Source organism: Camelus dromedarius, chromosome 9 (genome assembly GCF_036321535.1).
Source record: "Camelus dromedarius isolate mCamDro1 chromosome 9, mCamDro1.pat, whole genome shotgun sequence".
Classification (NCBI taxonomy): Eukaryota; Metazoa; Chordata; class Mammalia; order Artiodactyla; family Camelidae; genus Camelus; species Camelus dromedarius.
This window is the reverse complement of record NC_087444.1, coordinates 26,656,633-26,671,635: the sequence shown is the minus strand read 5'-3', so window position 1 is coordinate 26,671,635 and position 15,003 is coordinate 26,656,633. Positions and strand designations below refer to the sequence as shown.

Here is a 15,003-nt window from a genome sequence, read left to right as displayed (position 1 = left end):
TCGATACAGCCATTGTGGAGGGCAATTTGGCAATATCTATTAACATTTAAAATACACATACCCTGTGACCCAGTATTTCCACTACAAGTGATCTGTCCTCTAAAAATAATCCCAGCGCCTATGGCGATACATACACAAGAATGCTCCGGGGAGCCCTGCAGAGTGATATGTGACAATGAGAAACCAGAAGCCACCAAATGTCCATCAGTAGGGGGACTGGTTAAATAAATTTTGACATAATCTTATGATGGGATACTGGGCAGTCATTAATAGGATAAGGTAGTGACTTTGAGAGATGTCCAAGGTATATTATTAAGTGAAAAAAAAATTGAGTTGTAGACTAATATATTTAACTTGTTTATATATTTATAAAAATATACATCTATACATTCATACACAGGCCTGTCTACAAAGACACTTTAAAAAGCAAGGAAGAATTTATTCTGAACGGCTAACAGTAGTTTCTTTATGGGGAATAGGATTGTAGAATTGAAGAGAGGGATTTTCTTCCTGTTTTATAAAACTTTTATAAATTGTGGTAATATAGGTTACTTTTATGGTTTTCACGATTTGCAGAAGTCCTGTGCTTTCTACAATGGCAGTCTGTGGGAAAGTGGCATGTGGGACTCCTTCCAATCAAGTCATCTTGGTTTGGTTGGTTGTGTTTATTGGGTCACCAAATTTAATTTGAAGGGTCCTAGGGTTAAAAAAATTTTTTTTTAATTTTCTGGCTAGATGGCTCATTTTTTTTGCAATTGGACCTCAAATGCTTTACCTTGAGGCTAATCCGGTGGGGAGGGCAGGCTGCAGGGCAGCAGTTTTGGGTGAGAAAGTCTCTTAGCACACAGTGGCTCCGCCCCCATGGACGGCTGCCCCCTGTTTCCTGGGGGACTGGACAGACATAGTGTGGAAATAAGGGAATTCCCGTGCCCAGGCAAGTTGGGGACTCACCTTCCTGGCACCAGTACTGCACCCACAGGTAGCTGCCCCGGGGGGGACACAGGTCTCCAAAGTAAGCCCGATCTGCTGCCACCTGGCACGCCTGCAGCCCCTGGCACTGGCCTGAGGGGCGCCCACATCCCAGTGGAAGACAAACCATGTGAAGGACATAAAGGGAGAGGTTCAGACAGGGATAAATGACCCCACATTCATTCCTTTACCCACCATCCGCCCAACAAGGACCTGTTGCTGTCTACTGAAGACCGTACCCTGAGCCTGGGGCTAGGGAAGAGAGAAGTAGGGTTCCTGCCATCAGGGAGCTCAGGGTCCAGCACAATGTTTCTCAGACTTCAGAAGGCACCAGAATCCCCTGGGGAGCTTGTCAAGATCCAGATTTCCAGACCCCAATTCTGATTCAGTAGATGTAGAAGGCAGCTTGAGAATTTGCTTTTCTGACAAGCTTCCAGGTGATGTCAGTGCTGCTGACCCAGGGACCCCACTTTGAGAACCACTGGTTAGTGGCATTTAGTCAACGGCCTAAAGTAGAACCTACACCCTGAAAACTGGCAAAGAAGGGACAAGATTAGGAATCCTGTGTCTGCCAGGGGCACCAGGTGTCTATAGAGGGAGGAGTGTGCAGAGCCCAGGCCAGAAAATTCAGGGTCATAATAGATGCCTACAGGGAGGCCTGGAGAAGGGCCAGGCAGGCACTGGGGCCCTGGTTTCCCTCTTGGCTCGAAAGCATCCCATGGCTTTGCCCTGCCTTGCCTTCCTGGTTCTCTTTCACCTCTTAGAAATGCATGCTTGCTCCAGGCTTCAGCATATCTAAATGCTCTTTGCATGTCCGGTTGTTTCGCCAACCAAGCCCCACCCCGTCCTCAGATGCTCTCCTGGCCCTCTTTCCTCCTTTGGTGTCCCGGTTTCCTGCCCTACCCCTACCCCTACCCCATTATTAGCTATGGGCTGACAACTCCCTGATCCCCATTTCTTGTTTAGCTATCTCTCGTGTTCCTATCCTGTACGTCCAATTGTCTACACAGCATCTCCACTTGGATGTCACAGGGTACCCCAGGCTTCTTATATCCTGAAATAAAGTCTTGATCTCTGATTTGGGTTGGAATGTGTCCCCACAAAAGGAACATTGAAGTCCTAACCCCTCGTGCCTGTGAATGTGCCTATATTGCCTGTGAATGTGCCTTTATTTGGAAATAGGGTCTTTGCAAATGTAATCAAATTAAGATGAGGTCATTTAAGTGAGCCTGTAATCCAGTGTGACTGGTGTCCTTTGGCCGCAGAGACGTGACACGTGAAGATGGGAGCAGAGATTGAGTGATGCAGCTGCAGTCATTTGTGGCTGAGTTTTGTCCACAAAGAAAGGCTCTCCTCTACAGCTTTCAGAGATAGGGATGTCCTGCTGACACCTTGATTTTGAACTGAGTCTCCAGACTGCCAGAGAATGCATTTGTTGTTTTAAGCCACTCAGTTTGTGGTACTTGGTTAAGGCAGCCGTACGACACTAATGCCATGTCCCTCCCCTACCTTCCCCACCAGCTGCTCCTCCTCTGGCCTCTCCTCTCAATGCCAGGGTCATCCTGGACTCTCATCATGGACAGGCCCTGTCAGTGCTTCCTTCTGTCTCTGGAATCCATCCATTTCTCTCCATCTGCATTGTCCTCGTCTGTGCCTCCAGCGTCTCTCACCTGGGTTTCTGGCATCAGCCTCCCTTATGTTCCAGCCCCGGCATCAGTCTGGATTCACAGCAGCCAAAGGGCAGCTTTAAAACACACCTGGCCAGGTCCCTCCCCTGCTCAGAACCCTCCAGTGCTTCCCCAATGTCCTGGGGATGGAGCCTGGGTTTCTCAGGTGCTGGTGCCCCCATATATCTATGTAGGAGTCATGCTGAGCGCTTTTCAGTTCCCTGCACCTACTACGATCTTTCTCGCCCCCAGGACTTGCAGGGGCTCTTCCCTCTCCCCAGAACACCCTTCCTCATTCACCCAACTGTCACCCAACCCTGCATGACTCCTGCCAGACCTTCAAGTCTCAGCTTAGATCTCACCTCCTCTAGGAAGCTGGCCAGTCCTTTGACCATTGGCCCACGGATTCACTCTCACCCTGCTCAGTTCCAAAATGCAGGAAACTACATTCCCAAACTCCCCTGTGCACTGGCTTCCAAGTACTCCTGGCCACTGGCAGGCACTTGTGGAAAACTGGAGGCACTATATTAGCTTCCAATGGCTGCTGTGACAAATTACCCAAAACTTAGTGGAGTAAAACTGCGCACATTTGTTATCTCACAGTTCTGGAAGTCAGAGGGCTGGATCAGCTCAGCTGGGCTCTCCTCAGGGTATCACAGGGCTGAAATCAAGGTGTCACAAAGGCTCTGGGGAAGAATCTACTTCCAATCTCATTCTTGTTGTTAACTGAACTCAGTTCCTTGGGCCTGCAGGACTGAGGCCCCATTTCCTTGCTGACTGTCAGCTGGGACCACCCTGAGCTCCTAGAGGCCTGTCTCCAGTCATTCCATGTGGCCACCTGTATCTCAGAGCTGGCAATGATGCATCAGATCTGTCTCACACTTGAATCTCCAACTTCTCCATCTGCCACATCTCTTCTGCTTCTACAAAGTTCTCTGCTTTGAGGAGCTTGTGTAATTAGATTATGCCTGCTTGGATTATCCAGGATAATCTCCCTATTTTAAGATTAGCAGGGAGAAGGTATAGCTCAGTGATAGAGTGCATGCTTAGCATGCACAAGGTCCTGGGTTCAAGCCCCAGTACCTCCATTTAAAAAAATGTAAACAAATAAACCTAATTAACCCCCTCCCAATTTTTTTTTAATTAGCTACTGTGATTACATCTGCAAAGACCCATTTAAGTTAACGTGTTTATGGGCATGGCATCTCATCACACCCAAAGTTCCAGGAGTTAGGGTGGGAAATTTAGGGTTCATAATTCTGCCTGTCTCAGAGGTAAGAGGTAAGAGGGTAGGGTGCTTCTCACCCTCTCTCTCACTGTAGCTCCTCTGTAGCTCCAGTTCCCTCTGGCCAGGCCCTCCCTCCATGGTCCCTGCTCCCAGAGGGCAGCCTTCATTGTGCTTCTAGCACCTGCTGGGTGGCCCTGACCCTGGCTTTGGTAAGACATCTCCTGTGGTTATTCCTCCAGCCCTTCAAGGTGGTAGCAGCTTTCTGCTGCTGCTAACCTTGGGGTTGCATCCTCATCCCCTTCTTGGCTTCTTGACACTTCCATGATTTGGGTAACCAATTCCCCACATCAAATTCCCTCTGTTGAAAGACCTAGTATGATTTCTGTTTTCCTGAGGGGACCCAGTTTGCTACATCCCTCAGCGTGAGTTCTGTACTTTACTATGGCATTTGCAGCACTAGACTCCAATCTCTAAGAGAGAGGGACTGTTTCATTTTGCTTTGTTTTCGTTCCCTGCTCTGTCTCTAGCAGACAGAACAGTACCTGATATGTAGCAGGTACAAAATGAGTTTTGCATGCGTAAACAGCACCTTTGCTCCCCTCTGTGTGACACTGAGCACACTGCTAGGTGATTGCCTGTGTTTCTATCTGTCTCCCCATTAGATTGCGAGCTCTTTGAAGAACAGATTGTGTTTAATTCTTCCCTGCATCCACAGAGCCCAAGAGTGTGTGTGTCACAATGTTGATGCTCAGTAAATGTTTACTGGCAAAGTGATCAGATGAATGAGTGATTGTGGCACTTAGATAAAAAGGGATCACACCCCTGCCCCACCTAGATCTTCTCTTCCAACCATCCCCAAAAGGACACAGGGCTCTCCCCGTGCCGAGGGTGCTCTCTGGGTGTGGCTACAAGGTTTGGAAACTTGCATCTAGGTCTTTGAATAAGTTGCCCACTGAACTCCATCAGCACCTCTGTGAGGTGGGCACGTCCATCAGCCCATCCAGCCCAGGCTTTTCCTCCGGGGAGGGGCGGCACAGCCTTGGGAATGCTGGGGCGACAAGGCCAGTTGCAGAGAACCAACTAGCTGGTTTCAGCATTTCCTTCCCCCACACCAGCTCTAAGGGGAGCAGGGACAATGTGGGTCAGACATGGGGGGAGAGGAGCAAGTTGCTTTCCAAGGGAAAATCCTGGTCACCAGACAAACCTGGCTCAGAGGGAGACTTAATCTGATTTAGAAAAACAAAGCCCTAGAGAAACTCTCCCCCATAAAGGAGAGATACCACCAGGAATGTTTGTTTCAGGACTATTCACAATAGCAGGGATTAAGAAACAACCCATTCATCTCTCAACAGAGGAAGAGAAAAACTAAAGGTATAGTTATACAGTAGATGAAACGAATAAACTAGTACAACATGTGTCAAGATGGATGACACATACGAAGTACTGTATACAAAATAGATTACAACAAGGACCTCCTGTACACCACAGGGATCAATGTTCAATACCTTGTAATAACCTATAATGAAAAAGAAATGAAAGGAATATGTATATATGTGTGTATAACTGAATCACTATGCTGCATACCAGAAACTAACAGGACATTGTAAATCAACTATACTTCAATTTTAAAAAAAAGATAAAAAGATGGATGATATGTGATGCAATGTTGTATTCATTTCTATAATGAGAGAATCTTAATCAAATATGGCATAACATTAAGATTTGACAAAGGTGGGTAGTGGGTCCATAGGAGTTCACTGAAATATTTTTTAATCTTGTCTATACTTTTGAAGCATTTTGAAATTTAAAAAGTTTAAGTTAAAAAAAGAAAGCAATGTTTCTTGCAGCCAGTTGTAATGAGGAGCCACATGCCCACTTGACGCACTGGGATAGGTCTGATGTCAGGTGAAGGGTGAGCCCCACCCCACCTTGCTCCCCTACTCAGTGCTGTGGGCAGAGACTGGCCAGTTTTCCCCTGTGATGGAGCCCCAGGATCAGATATGAAGGTTGTTTAATCCTTCCAGACCCCTTTGCTGGGCACAGGACACCAGGAAGTGCCCTGCACTTGCAGCCAGAGCTCCAGAGCCCTTGGCCCCTACCTGCCACTTCATCCTTGACGCTGACCCAGCTGCATTCCTCCTCCAGGTCTGAGGAGCGCCCGGTGTCCTGGGTGCAATAATGGGGAGTCTGGCGCCCATAGAAAGCATCCTGGATCTGGATGACCTCCCCCGAGCCACAGTGCATGGTGGCGTTGAGGCCCTCGCAGGCCAGACTCTGGCCGACACCTGTGGCAAAGGTAAGGTGACACCTCAGGAGGGCTCATGGTGCTTGGTGGATGGGAAGCAGAGGGGTCTCAGGGGTCAGGAGTGTGAGATGCAGGGACACAGTGGGAACTGACTCAGAAGGGCTGAGAAATACAACGTGGTGGGTGTGAGCATGGCCCTGGAGCCAGACTGCCTGGGGTCAGAGTCAGCCCCGCCACGCACTGGCTGTGTGGCCTTCTGCAAGTTACATAGCTTCTCTGTGCCTCCTCTGCATGTGGGGAGTCAATGTCACATCCCACAGTACTGTTAGGAGGAATGAATGAGTCTGTACATGTAGAGTAAGGGCTCTAAAAGTGGCAACATTACTCCACCTATTTTGAGTACCTTCCCTGAGCCTAATCTGAGAATGATGTCTGGCACATAATAGATGCTCAACAAGCATCTGTTGAATGAGTGAGTGATTTCACTGCATCTTCATCCAATCCCATGAGCTGTACTATTACCCTCCCCATTAGCATCACCAGGCTATGCAGGATCACTGTGCTGAGCCCCTGTTCTAGCTCAGCTCCTGGCATGTAGTCCACGCCCAGTAAACATGTGCTGGAAAAGAATGACCTGGCTCAGGTATGCACAACAGAAAGTGGAAATGTGAGCTTCAAACTCAGGCCTGTCTACCTGGTAGGGGCGCCACAGGGGTGGGGTTGCATCCAAATCTGTGTTCATTCCCTATGGTTGCTGGAACAGAAGACCTCAAACTTAGTGGCTTAAACAGCACAAATGTATCTTCTTGTGATTATGGTCAGAAATGTTTTTTAATCTTGTCTATACTTTTGAAACATTTTGAAATTTTAAAAATTTAAATTAAAAAAAGAAAGCAATGTTTCTTGCACCCAGTTGTAATGAGTCTCACTGGGCTAATCTCAAAGTGTGGGCAGGGCTGGTTTCTTCTGGAGCCTCTAGGGGAGAATCTATTCCCTTGCCTTTTCCAGCTGCCAGAGACACCCGTGTTCCTTGGGTGGTGGCCCCTTCCTCCATCTTCAAAGCCAGCAGCATGGCATCTTCTAGTCTCTCTTTGACCATCAGCAAACCTGGGTCAAATCTCGTCTCTGTCACTTCTCAGCTGTGTGGCCTTGGGCAAGGAACATACCCTTTCTGAGCCTTGCTTTTCTTACTTTAGAATGGGCCTGTGATAGAATAGTGGAGGTCCTTGTATTGGGTGATAAATAAATGCCCACAGGAGTGCACAGCTCAGCACCTGGAACTCCTGCTTGATGCTTGTTAGTTGTTCAGAATGTGACCTCGTGCCAGGGCTGCAAGACCCTGGGGGCTGACAGTTCTGAGACAGGTTTGCAGTTGGGGTGGGGGAGAGAGTAGTCTTGGGGGTCTGTGACAAGAAGAGAGGGAAATTGCATAACTCATTGGTCCCCAAAGCTTCCGAGTTTTCATAATCATCCAGGCAGTGGAGTTAAGCTTACCTGGCACCTGTTTAAAGCTGAGCAGGGGAAATAGAGCAGGGGCCCCTGTAAGTGTCCAAACCCGAAATAGGGCCTGGGAGCCGGGACTTTCCAATGAGGTGCTTAGATCCAGGGAGAGGACTGGACCAGGGAAGCCTAGAAGCTTCTGTCAAGCCTGGCTTGAGGATCAGGGGACCACATGGCAGGTGGTACCCAATGTGAGGCCACAGGCTGCTCCCATGGGGACTGGTATACACAGTCCCCAGGAAAGGGTTCCCAGGACCTGCAAAGATGGTCAACTACAGGCAGCTCTGGAAAGGGCACAAGAATAGAGCATGGGGGATTTGGGGAGTAGGGGTGGGATGTGGGGATGAGGGGCTCAAAGCCAGGCTGGCCAGGGAGCAGGAGTCAGGATGAGTGAGAACAGCTCACTGGGACCATATCTCCCTTCCTAGAAAGACTGGGGAAGGAGAGGAAATAGGGCTGACGTTTCCCTCAAATGCAGATGTACGAGAGGGAAAGACAGAGAGAGACAAGTGAGACTAGTGGGCAGAAAGAGAGACAGTGAGACACAGAGACACAAAGCATCACACAGACTGAGACCGGTGGGCATTTAGAGAGAGGGAGATAGAGACAGACAGACAGACAGAGACAGAGACAGAGAGACAGAAGGAGACACAGAGACAGACAGACAGAAAGAGAGAGAGAAGATAGGAGACACAGAGACAGAGACAATGAGAGAGGGACATAAAAATACAGAAGGAGGGAGACCCCACTGCAGAGGCCAGCTTACCAAACTCGCAGATAAAGGCGAGCTCCTGCGTGCAGTTGTCCGAGGCCACCCATGCAAAGGAAGGGTCTCTCCTGATGTAGCCGCAGGTGTTGGGAGCAGAAGCATCCTGCCCTCGGTGCCAGTGGCTGTAGTTCACAGTTGAGGTGTCCAGCCAGACTCTGGACCCTGGGTTGGGAACACAGGGCTTGGAAGCTCCCTCCTGGTCCCTGCCCCAACCCCGACTCGTTGAGAGCAGTGGGTGCTCAGTCAGTGCCGACAGGCCTAAGGCCCCTGCTTTCATTACCTTCCAACACCCAAACAGAAGAACTTGACCTACAAACCAGGGTGCCAAGCCGGAGAGCCCAGACAAGGTGGTTTGACTAAATAAATGATGCTTCCAGCAATGTCTAACCACAGTCTAAAATAGGCACAGAGTTGTGCCTTGGGGTGGTGAAAGGTGTTCCAGAGAGAAGCAGGGCCCCTTGTCAAAAACATCTGGGCAGCGCTGAGTTAATGTAGAAGCAGTTTTCATCACTTCAGTACTCTTCAGAGCCGCGAATACACTGATGTGACTCTTGAAGTGTGTATCTGTGTGTGTGTGTGTGTGTGTGTGTGTTTGTGTATGTGTGTGTGTAATGCAGAGGTGTTTCAAGGACACTAGAGATCTAGAAAACACTGGTTTTAAAATATTTACTGTGAACACTGAAAAATGTATTTATTCATTTTTAAAAAGAAATCCATACGTATGTTTCAAAGAATTCAAAAAGTGCAAAAGGTGTGAGTGAAAACATCTTCCCTCTTCCGATCTATGGACCACTCCCATTATTGTTATGTTTCTTGCAAATTGTTCCAGGCTGAACTTTATCCATATATGAGCATTCTTGAATGCCTGAAGTCTAGTTACACAAATGCCACCACATTGCACACAGCCAGGACTGTCCCTTGCTTCTTAAATAACATTGAATATTGGAGGCTGGGACACATCAGCCTACTCAGATAGACCCCATTTTCCATACCACCCATGCCGTATTCCTTGGAGATTTTAAATAGACCCACTCCTTTACCTGCACGTGAACAGGAGTTCACTATGCAGAATCCACAATTCCTATGTCTACAACCCAAGAAACCATTCGATAGATGTTGCCTGAAGATGCATTTTGGAATTTGAATCTCTTGGCTGTTTCCTGAAATGAACTTCTCCGGCTGCTCCTTTATTAAAGCTTTTCCATCCATGCTGGTACCTTTCTACAGGTGCTCAGCCCAGACCAAACTACTTATTTCTAAAACCCAGCAGCCTCTATAGGGCGATGTGTGGTGGCGGGACACCATGTCATTCTCTGGACTTACGTTCCTCATCCATATGATAAGAGTAGCAATGCCTGCCTTGTGGGACAGGTGTAAGGGTTAAACATGAACATCTATTCTTTGTTGTGTATGGACACCAGGAAATAAAAATGGCCAGAATGTGGTTCCTTCCTTGAAGAGTTCATAATCAGAGAGGGAGTGGTGGGGGGATGGGGTAGGAGGGGGACACCTTAAAACTTAAGTCCTACCAAAAGCACTCTCCTACAGGTGTGGACAAGTTTCTGCGGGTACCAGAGAAGGACTCACCTGAATGTGCTGGGGTTGGAGGAAGGAGCCCTTACTGAGTAAAAGATAAGGAAGGCTTTCTAGGAGGACCGTTAAAATGAGACTGTCTAATGTGAATTGAGCTTTCCTAAACACTTAACCCACTTTAGACTCATAACAAGTGGGGAAAGGCCTGTGAAAGTGCTTTGAAAATAGCTTAGTATTTCCTGAGTCACAGTTTTCTCATCTGTAAAGTAGGGACAACAATAATAACTTTCTCATCAGTTATGATAAGGATTCAGCGTGAAAATGGACATAAAACACTCAGGACAATGCCCAGCCCTCTTCTAGCAAGAACTGAAGAAGCCGTAGCTAGTTTTAGGCACATGCAAAGAAATGGGCATTTCTTGAGCCTCAGCTACATTCGGGACTCTGTGCTAGGTCCTGCATGATAATTTTTTTATTTGATCTCCAAGATGATCAAAAAGGAGGGTAGCCCTACCATGAGAATTGGGACATATTCATTCTTTCCATGAAGTTCCAGGTAAGAAGCTACAGTGAGAATCACAGCCACAGGTTCCCCGTAAAGCACAGCACCTACCTCCTGTGGTCCCATTCTGAGCCGAGTTCCCTGTGAGTCCAATCCACCATTCTCTGTCCTGAGAGATGTGCTTCTGCAGAAATTGCTGGGTGCCTTCATCACGAATAAAGACCAAATGGCCTCCTTGCCTCTCACACCAGCTCTGGGCACCATAGAAGGTGCGGCCAAGAGGTACAAATTCATAGCAAGCATTTCTGAAAGCCACTTGGCTTTTAGAGCAAAAGCTGCCATCCTCTGGTACAGCAGCACTGGCCCTAACCCCCAGAACAAGCCCCAAGAGTACCAAGGCCGAGACGCTCATCCTTGGACCACCGCTGGAGCATCTGGGTGGAGCTGGTTCTCAGGTCCTTCATATGCTAGTGCCTTCACAGCAGACTGCCATCCATCTTTTCTTCATCTTTTGTATCACATAATAGTGACTGAACTCTTATTTAAGAGACAAAAGACTCAGAACGAATGTGTCTGCATTTTTGTTTCCCCCAGCTCTTTGTTCAATGCCAGTTCCAAATCCAATCATTCTGCAAAACAGTCTTCTAGAAAAAGATAAAGCTGCTGTAGCACCTGTCTGCTTGTCATCTGGTCAGCTGTTAGCTTCTGATAAAAATTCCTTGTTACTGGTTTTATGTCGTGATCCTTCAGGGCTAAATGTTTCCTGAGAAGCCATCAGCTTGTGGGAAGTATGTAATAAAAGAAAAATGGCAGGAAAGCTAGAGTTATGGGGTGGTAAAAAGCCAAGTTGTGCTCATATTACAATCCCATTGTCTGGACTGGCCGCCGTGCCCAGATGATAATCACATTCTCCTGGCATGGCTTGTATCCTAATGGAGATCTTTTCTACTCTCTGACTCATCACAATATCACTCATGCTTGTTTGAGAATAAAAATTTCCTACAAAATTTGTTTGATGTCATCATGAGAATAAGCTATTAAACTTCAAATCTGTCCCTCCTCCCCACTGCTAAAACCCTCCAACAGGTGTCTGTGGTCAGTGGGTCAAGTTCAAGCCTCTTGGCTTTGTATTCAAGGCCCTGTATGAACTGGTCCCTGACAACATTTCCAAACATACCCCCCAAAATGTGGGGAAACAGGCTATCTCACCCACTGCGGATGGACATGTAAATTGGTACAACCTCTATTGTAGTCAATGATAGATATTTCTATCAAAATTTAAAAAGCAAAAACTCTATAATGTTGCAATTCCTCTTTGAGGAATTTCATCTACAGATAAATTCATATATATATATATAGTTATTTTGTAAGAAGGAAAGAATGGAAACAATCTAAATGCCCATCAATAGAAAACTGGCTAATAAAATGTGGTACCTCCTACACACCCACTAAAAGATGAACACATTCTTTGTATACAAATTCGGAAGGATCTCTAAGATTTTTGCTAATATTAAAAACAAAGTATGAGACATCATTGATGGTCCAATCCCATTTACGCAAAATACATATGAATACTTATTTGTATATGTGTGGTATATCTCTTTAAGGACACACCAGAGACTGGCAATAGTGATTGCCTGGTACAGGGAGTGGGGACTAGGTGAGTGGGAGTCAGAGGCAGGAGCGAGATTTTTGTTTCATTGGCCACCTTTTTGAGACTTTTCTATTTTGTACCGTGTGGCTGTATTACCTGTTCAAAAATTATAAATTATTTTTTAAAAAATCTCAGGAGCCCATCATTCCCCTACAAGCTCAAAGTCACAGCACATCCTAAATACTGTAATTCATTGCCGGTGACTTTCCTTCATATCTCTACATTTGCCTGTGCTGGTCAGGAATGCTTTTCTCCCTAGTTCTTCCATGATTACTGTCAAGCTGATCCGTGATCAGCTCAAACAGTACTTCTTAATGAACCTTGTAGAACTTGCCTCATATAATATGCCTCTCTCCTCAGTTTGTTTTTTATAATAAAAACGTTGAGAAATAATTCACATATCATACAGTTCACCCATTTAAAACATCCATCAACAGTTTTTAGTATGTTCACAAGGTTGTGCAACCATTAGCACAATCAAGTTTAGAATATTTTCATCACCCCCAAAGAAACCCTATACTCTTTCACATTCACACCCCATTCCCCTCTCCCACCAGCCCTGACAACCACTAATCTACTTCCTGTCTCTAGGGATTTGCCTGTTCTGGATATTTCACATAAACGGAATCATACACTGTGTGGCCTTTTGGAACAGGCTTCTTTCACTTCAGCATAGTCTTCAAGGTCATCTATCTTATAGCAGGTAATAATGTTTCATTTCTTTTGGGGGAGGCATGCAATAAAAGTTTATACAATAAATGTTCAATGAAGAGTTTTTCAGAACGAATGTATCCCCACCTTAGCTCTTTGTTTGCCTTCCTAAGTAATGTTTGTTGTTCATGATAACTTTCACAATTAATTAAATTTGCCAAAATTACTATGTTAGTTTAGTGATGGGAAAAATTGTTTTAACTGCTAACACCAGAGTTCCTCATGGGAACTTTTCCTTTAGGAAAATATCTACCTAAGCGATTTGGATTGCAATAGGGGAGACACTATTACAACAAAACATAGCACTGGATGACACGGTCTGCATAGGAAGTTAGTAACTTGAGGTTGGAGAAAGGAGCCATGCGACTTGGTGGGACTCTGGAACCTTCAAAAAAAAAGGTGCCTTATAAATGGTTTCTCATGGCAGGGTGGCCAAAATCTTCAGAGAACACAATTATCTTATGTCTTGTTTTAAGATATTAACTTGCTCTGACGTAAGTTACCATATTTTATATTTTGCTCCCACCCCTCTCTCCCCAAGTCCCTGGCAACCATGACTCTTGATCTCTATGGATTTACCTGTTCTGGATATTTCCTACAAATGGAATCATACAATATGTGTACCTTTGTGTCTAGTACAAAGTTTCCAAGGTTCATCCATATTGGAGCATGTATCAGTAATTCATTCTTTTTATGGCAGAGTAATATCCCACTGTGCGGGTAGATCACATTTTGCTTATCCATACGTCTGCTGATGGACACTTGGGAGATTTTATTCTGTGAGTTTCTCGGAGGAAGGAATAATGTCTCTTAATCTCTGTCTATCCCTTGGCTGGCATATAGTAGGACTCAATGAACATCTGCCAGCCTGGTCCCATCTTCCAGGTCCCTGGGGCTGAACCTTGGCCCCCCTCCTTTTCCCAGAAGCCCTTCCAAGCCCTCCGGAGTAGTCCTGCCAGTCAGAGAGCCCTGGGCAGGATCCAATGTCTTCGCTGACTCACAGACTGGAACACAGGTTGGGCAGAACTGGTCTCTTATCTCCAGGGGCCAAGCGTCTAATGACTTTCATTAGAAAACTGTGTGGAAGGCCACATGCAGAGATAATGTATCTGCTGGGTAAAGGCTTAATTTATGTCCCTCATGGAACAAGCTTGGAGACGTTCGATAAGGAGGGCAAATCTGCAGGCTAAATTCCATTTTCACATTCTTTATGTTCTGATAAATTGCAGACTCTTGGGCACAGAATTCATCTTGCTGATGTCAGTTCCCAGAGTGCCTTGACCTCTGTGTAGGTGAAGAAAAGAAGCAGGACATGGCTAGAGCCATGTGACCATGATTCCAGTGATCTGATTCAGCTGTCTGAGCCTCCAAATCCTGATTTGCAGGATCAGCAAATGAAAACAGAAAGAGAGCAAGTTTGTTTTAAACAAGGCATTGAGTCCATTAAAAAAACAAACAAACAAACAAAAACCCACAAAAAAAGCATGAAGCTGTTCGTGCCCCATGGCCCAGACATCCCAGTCCTGCAAATAAACCCGTTTTAGTTTGGGTTCCCTCCAAAGCTGAGACAAGAATTTAAGTGTGAGCAGTTTATCTGGGAGGGGATGCAAGAAACATCTGTATGAATTGGTGTTTTTGTTAGTCATATTGAATCTTTGCCCTCCATTTGATCAAAGAAGACAACATAGCAAAAGACGTGTCATGATCCCATCACCCTAACACGTTTTCATCTCTTTGTGATTCTTTTGAACGCTTCTTCTCTTGAAGATTGATTTTTACTCAGGCAAAATCGTAGTGTACATATAACCAGTTCATACTGCGTCCTGCATTTCCCACTTGGTCTTAGATAGTAAGCCTTTTTCCATGTTGCTAAAGGAGTTTGAAATCAGCGTAGTGGTGGCTGAGTCTCCTTCCAATGAATGGACATTTACTACACCATTCTCATTTGCTAGATGCTCTATGTGGTTTCAGTCGCCTGTTTCTGATGTGTTCAGCTTGCTGTCTAGTCAACACTGTTATGAACATCTTCTTGCACTCGCCCTTTAGCCTGGGCTGGGTTATCCCTTGAGGGTTGTAGCAGACACTGTCAGTACTCCACCCTAACTCCTTACTCTTACCATGTAAGGCTTCTAAATGCAGGCACCTGTGGCTTTGCCTCCCTCTGCAACAGGAGGAACAGGATGGAAGTGCCTGGAAGTTAGAGCCTCTCAGGAGAAACTGTCACT

At 46.1% G+C, this 15,003-nt stretch overlaps 1 protein-coding gene across 1 annotated transcript in view; it reads right to left on the bottom strand.

The window, feature by feature from the left end:
* Positions 1–10,898, bottom strand: part of LOC105089482 (polycystin-1-like protein 2) — an 88,265-nt gene extending 77,367 nt beyond the window's left edge. The window contains 4 exon segments of the mRNA XM_010980539.3: positions 952–1,062; positions 5,964–6,149; positions 8,376–8,540; positions 10,525–10,898. Of these exon segments, the coding sequence (XP_010978841.3) occupies positions 952–1,062; positions 5,964–6,149; positions 8,376–8,540; positions 10,525–10,825 (763 nt within the window). The 5' untranslated portion in view covers positions 10,826–10,898.
* Positions 10,899–15,003: the final 4,105 nt, after the last annotated feature.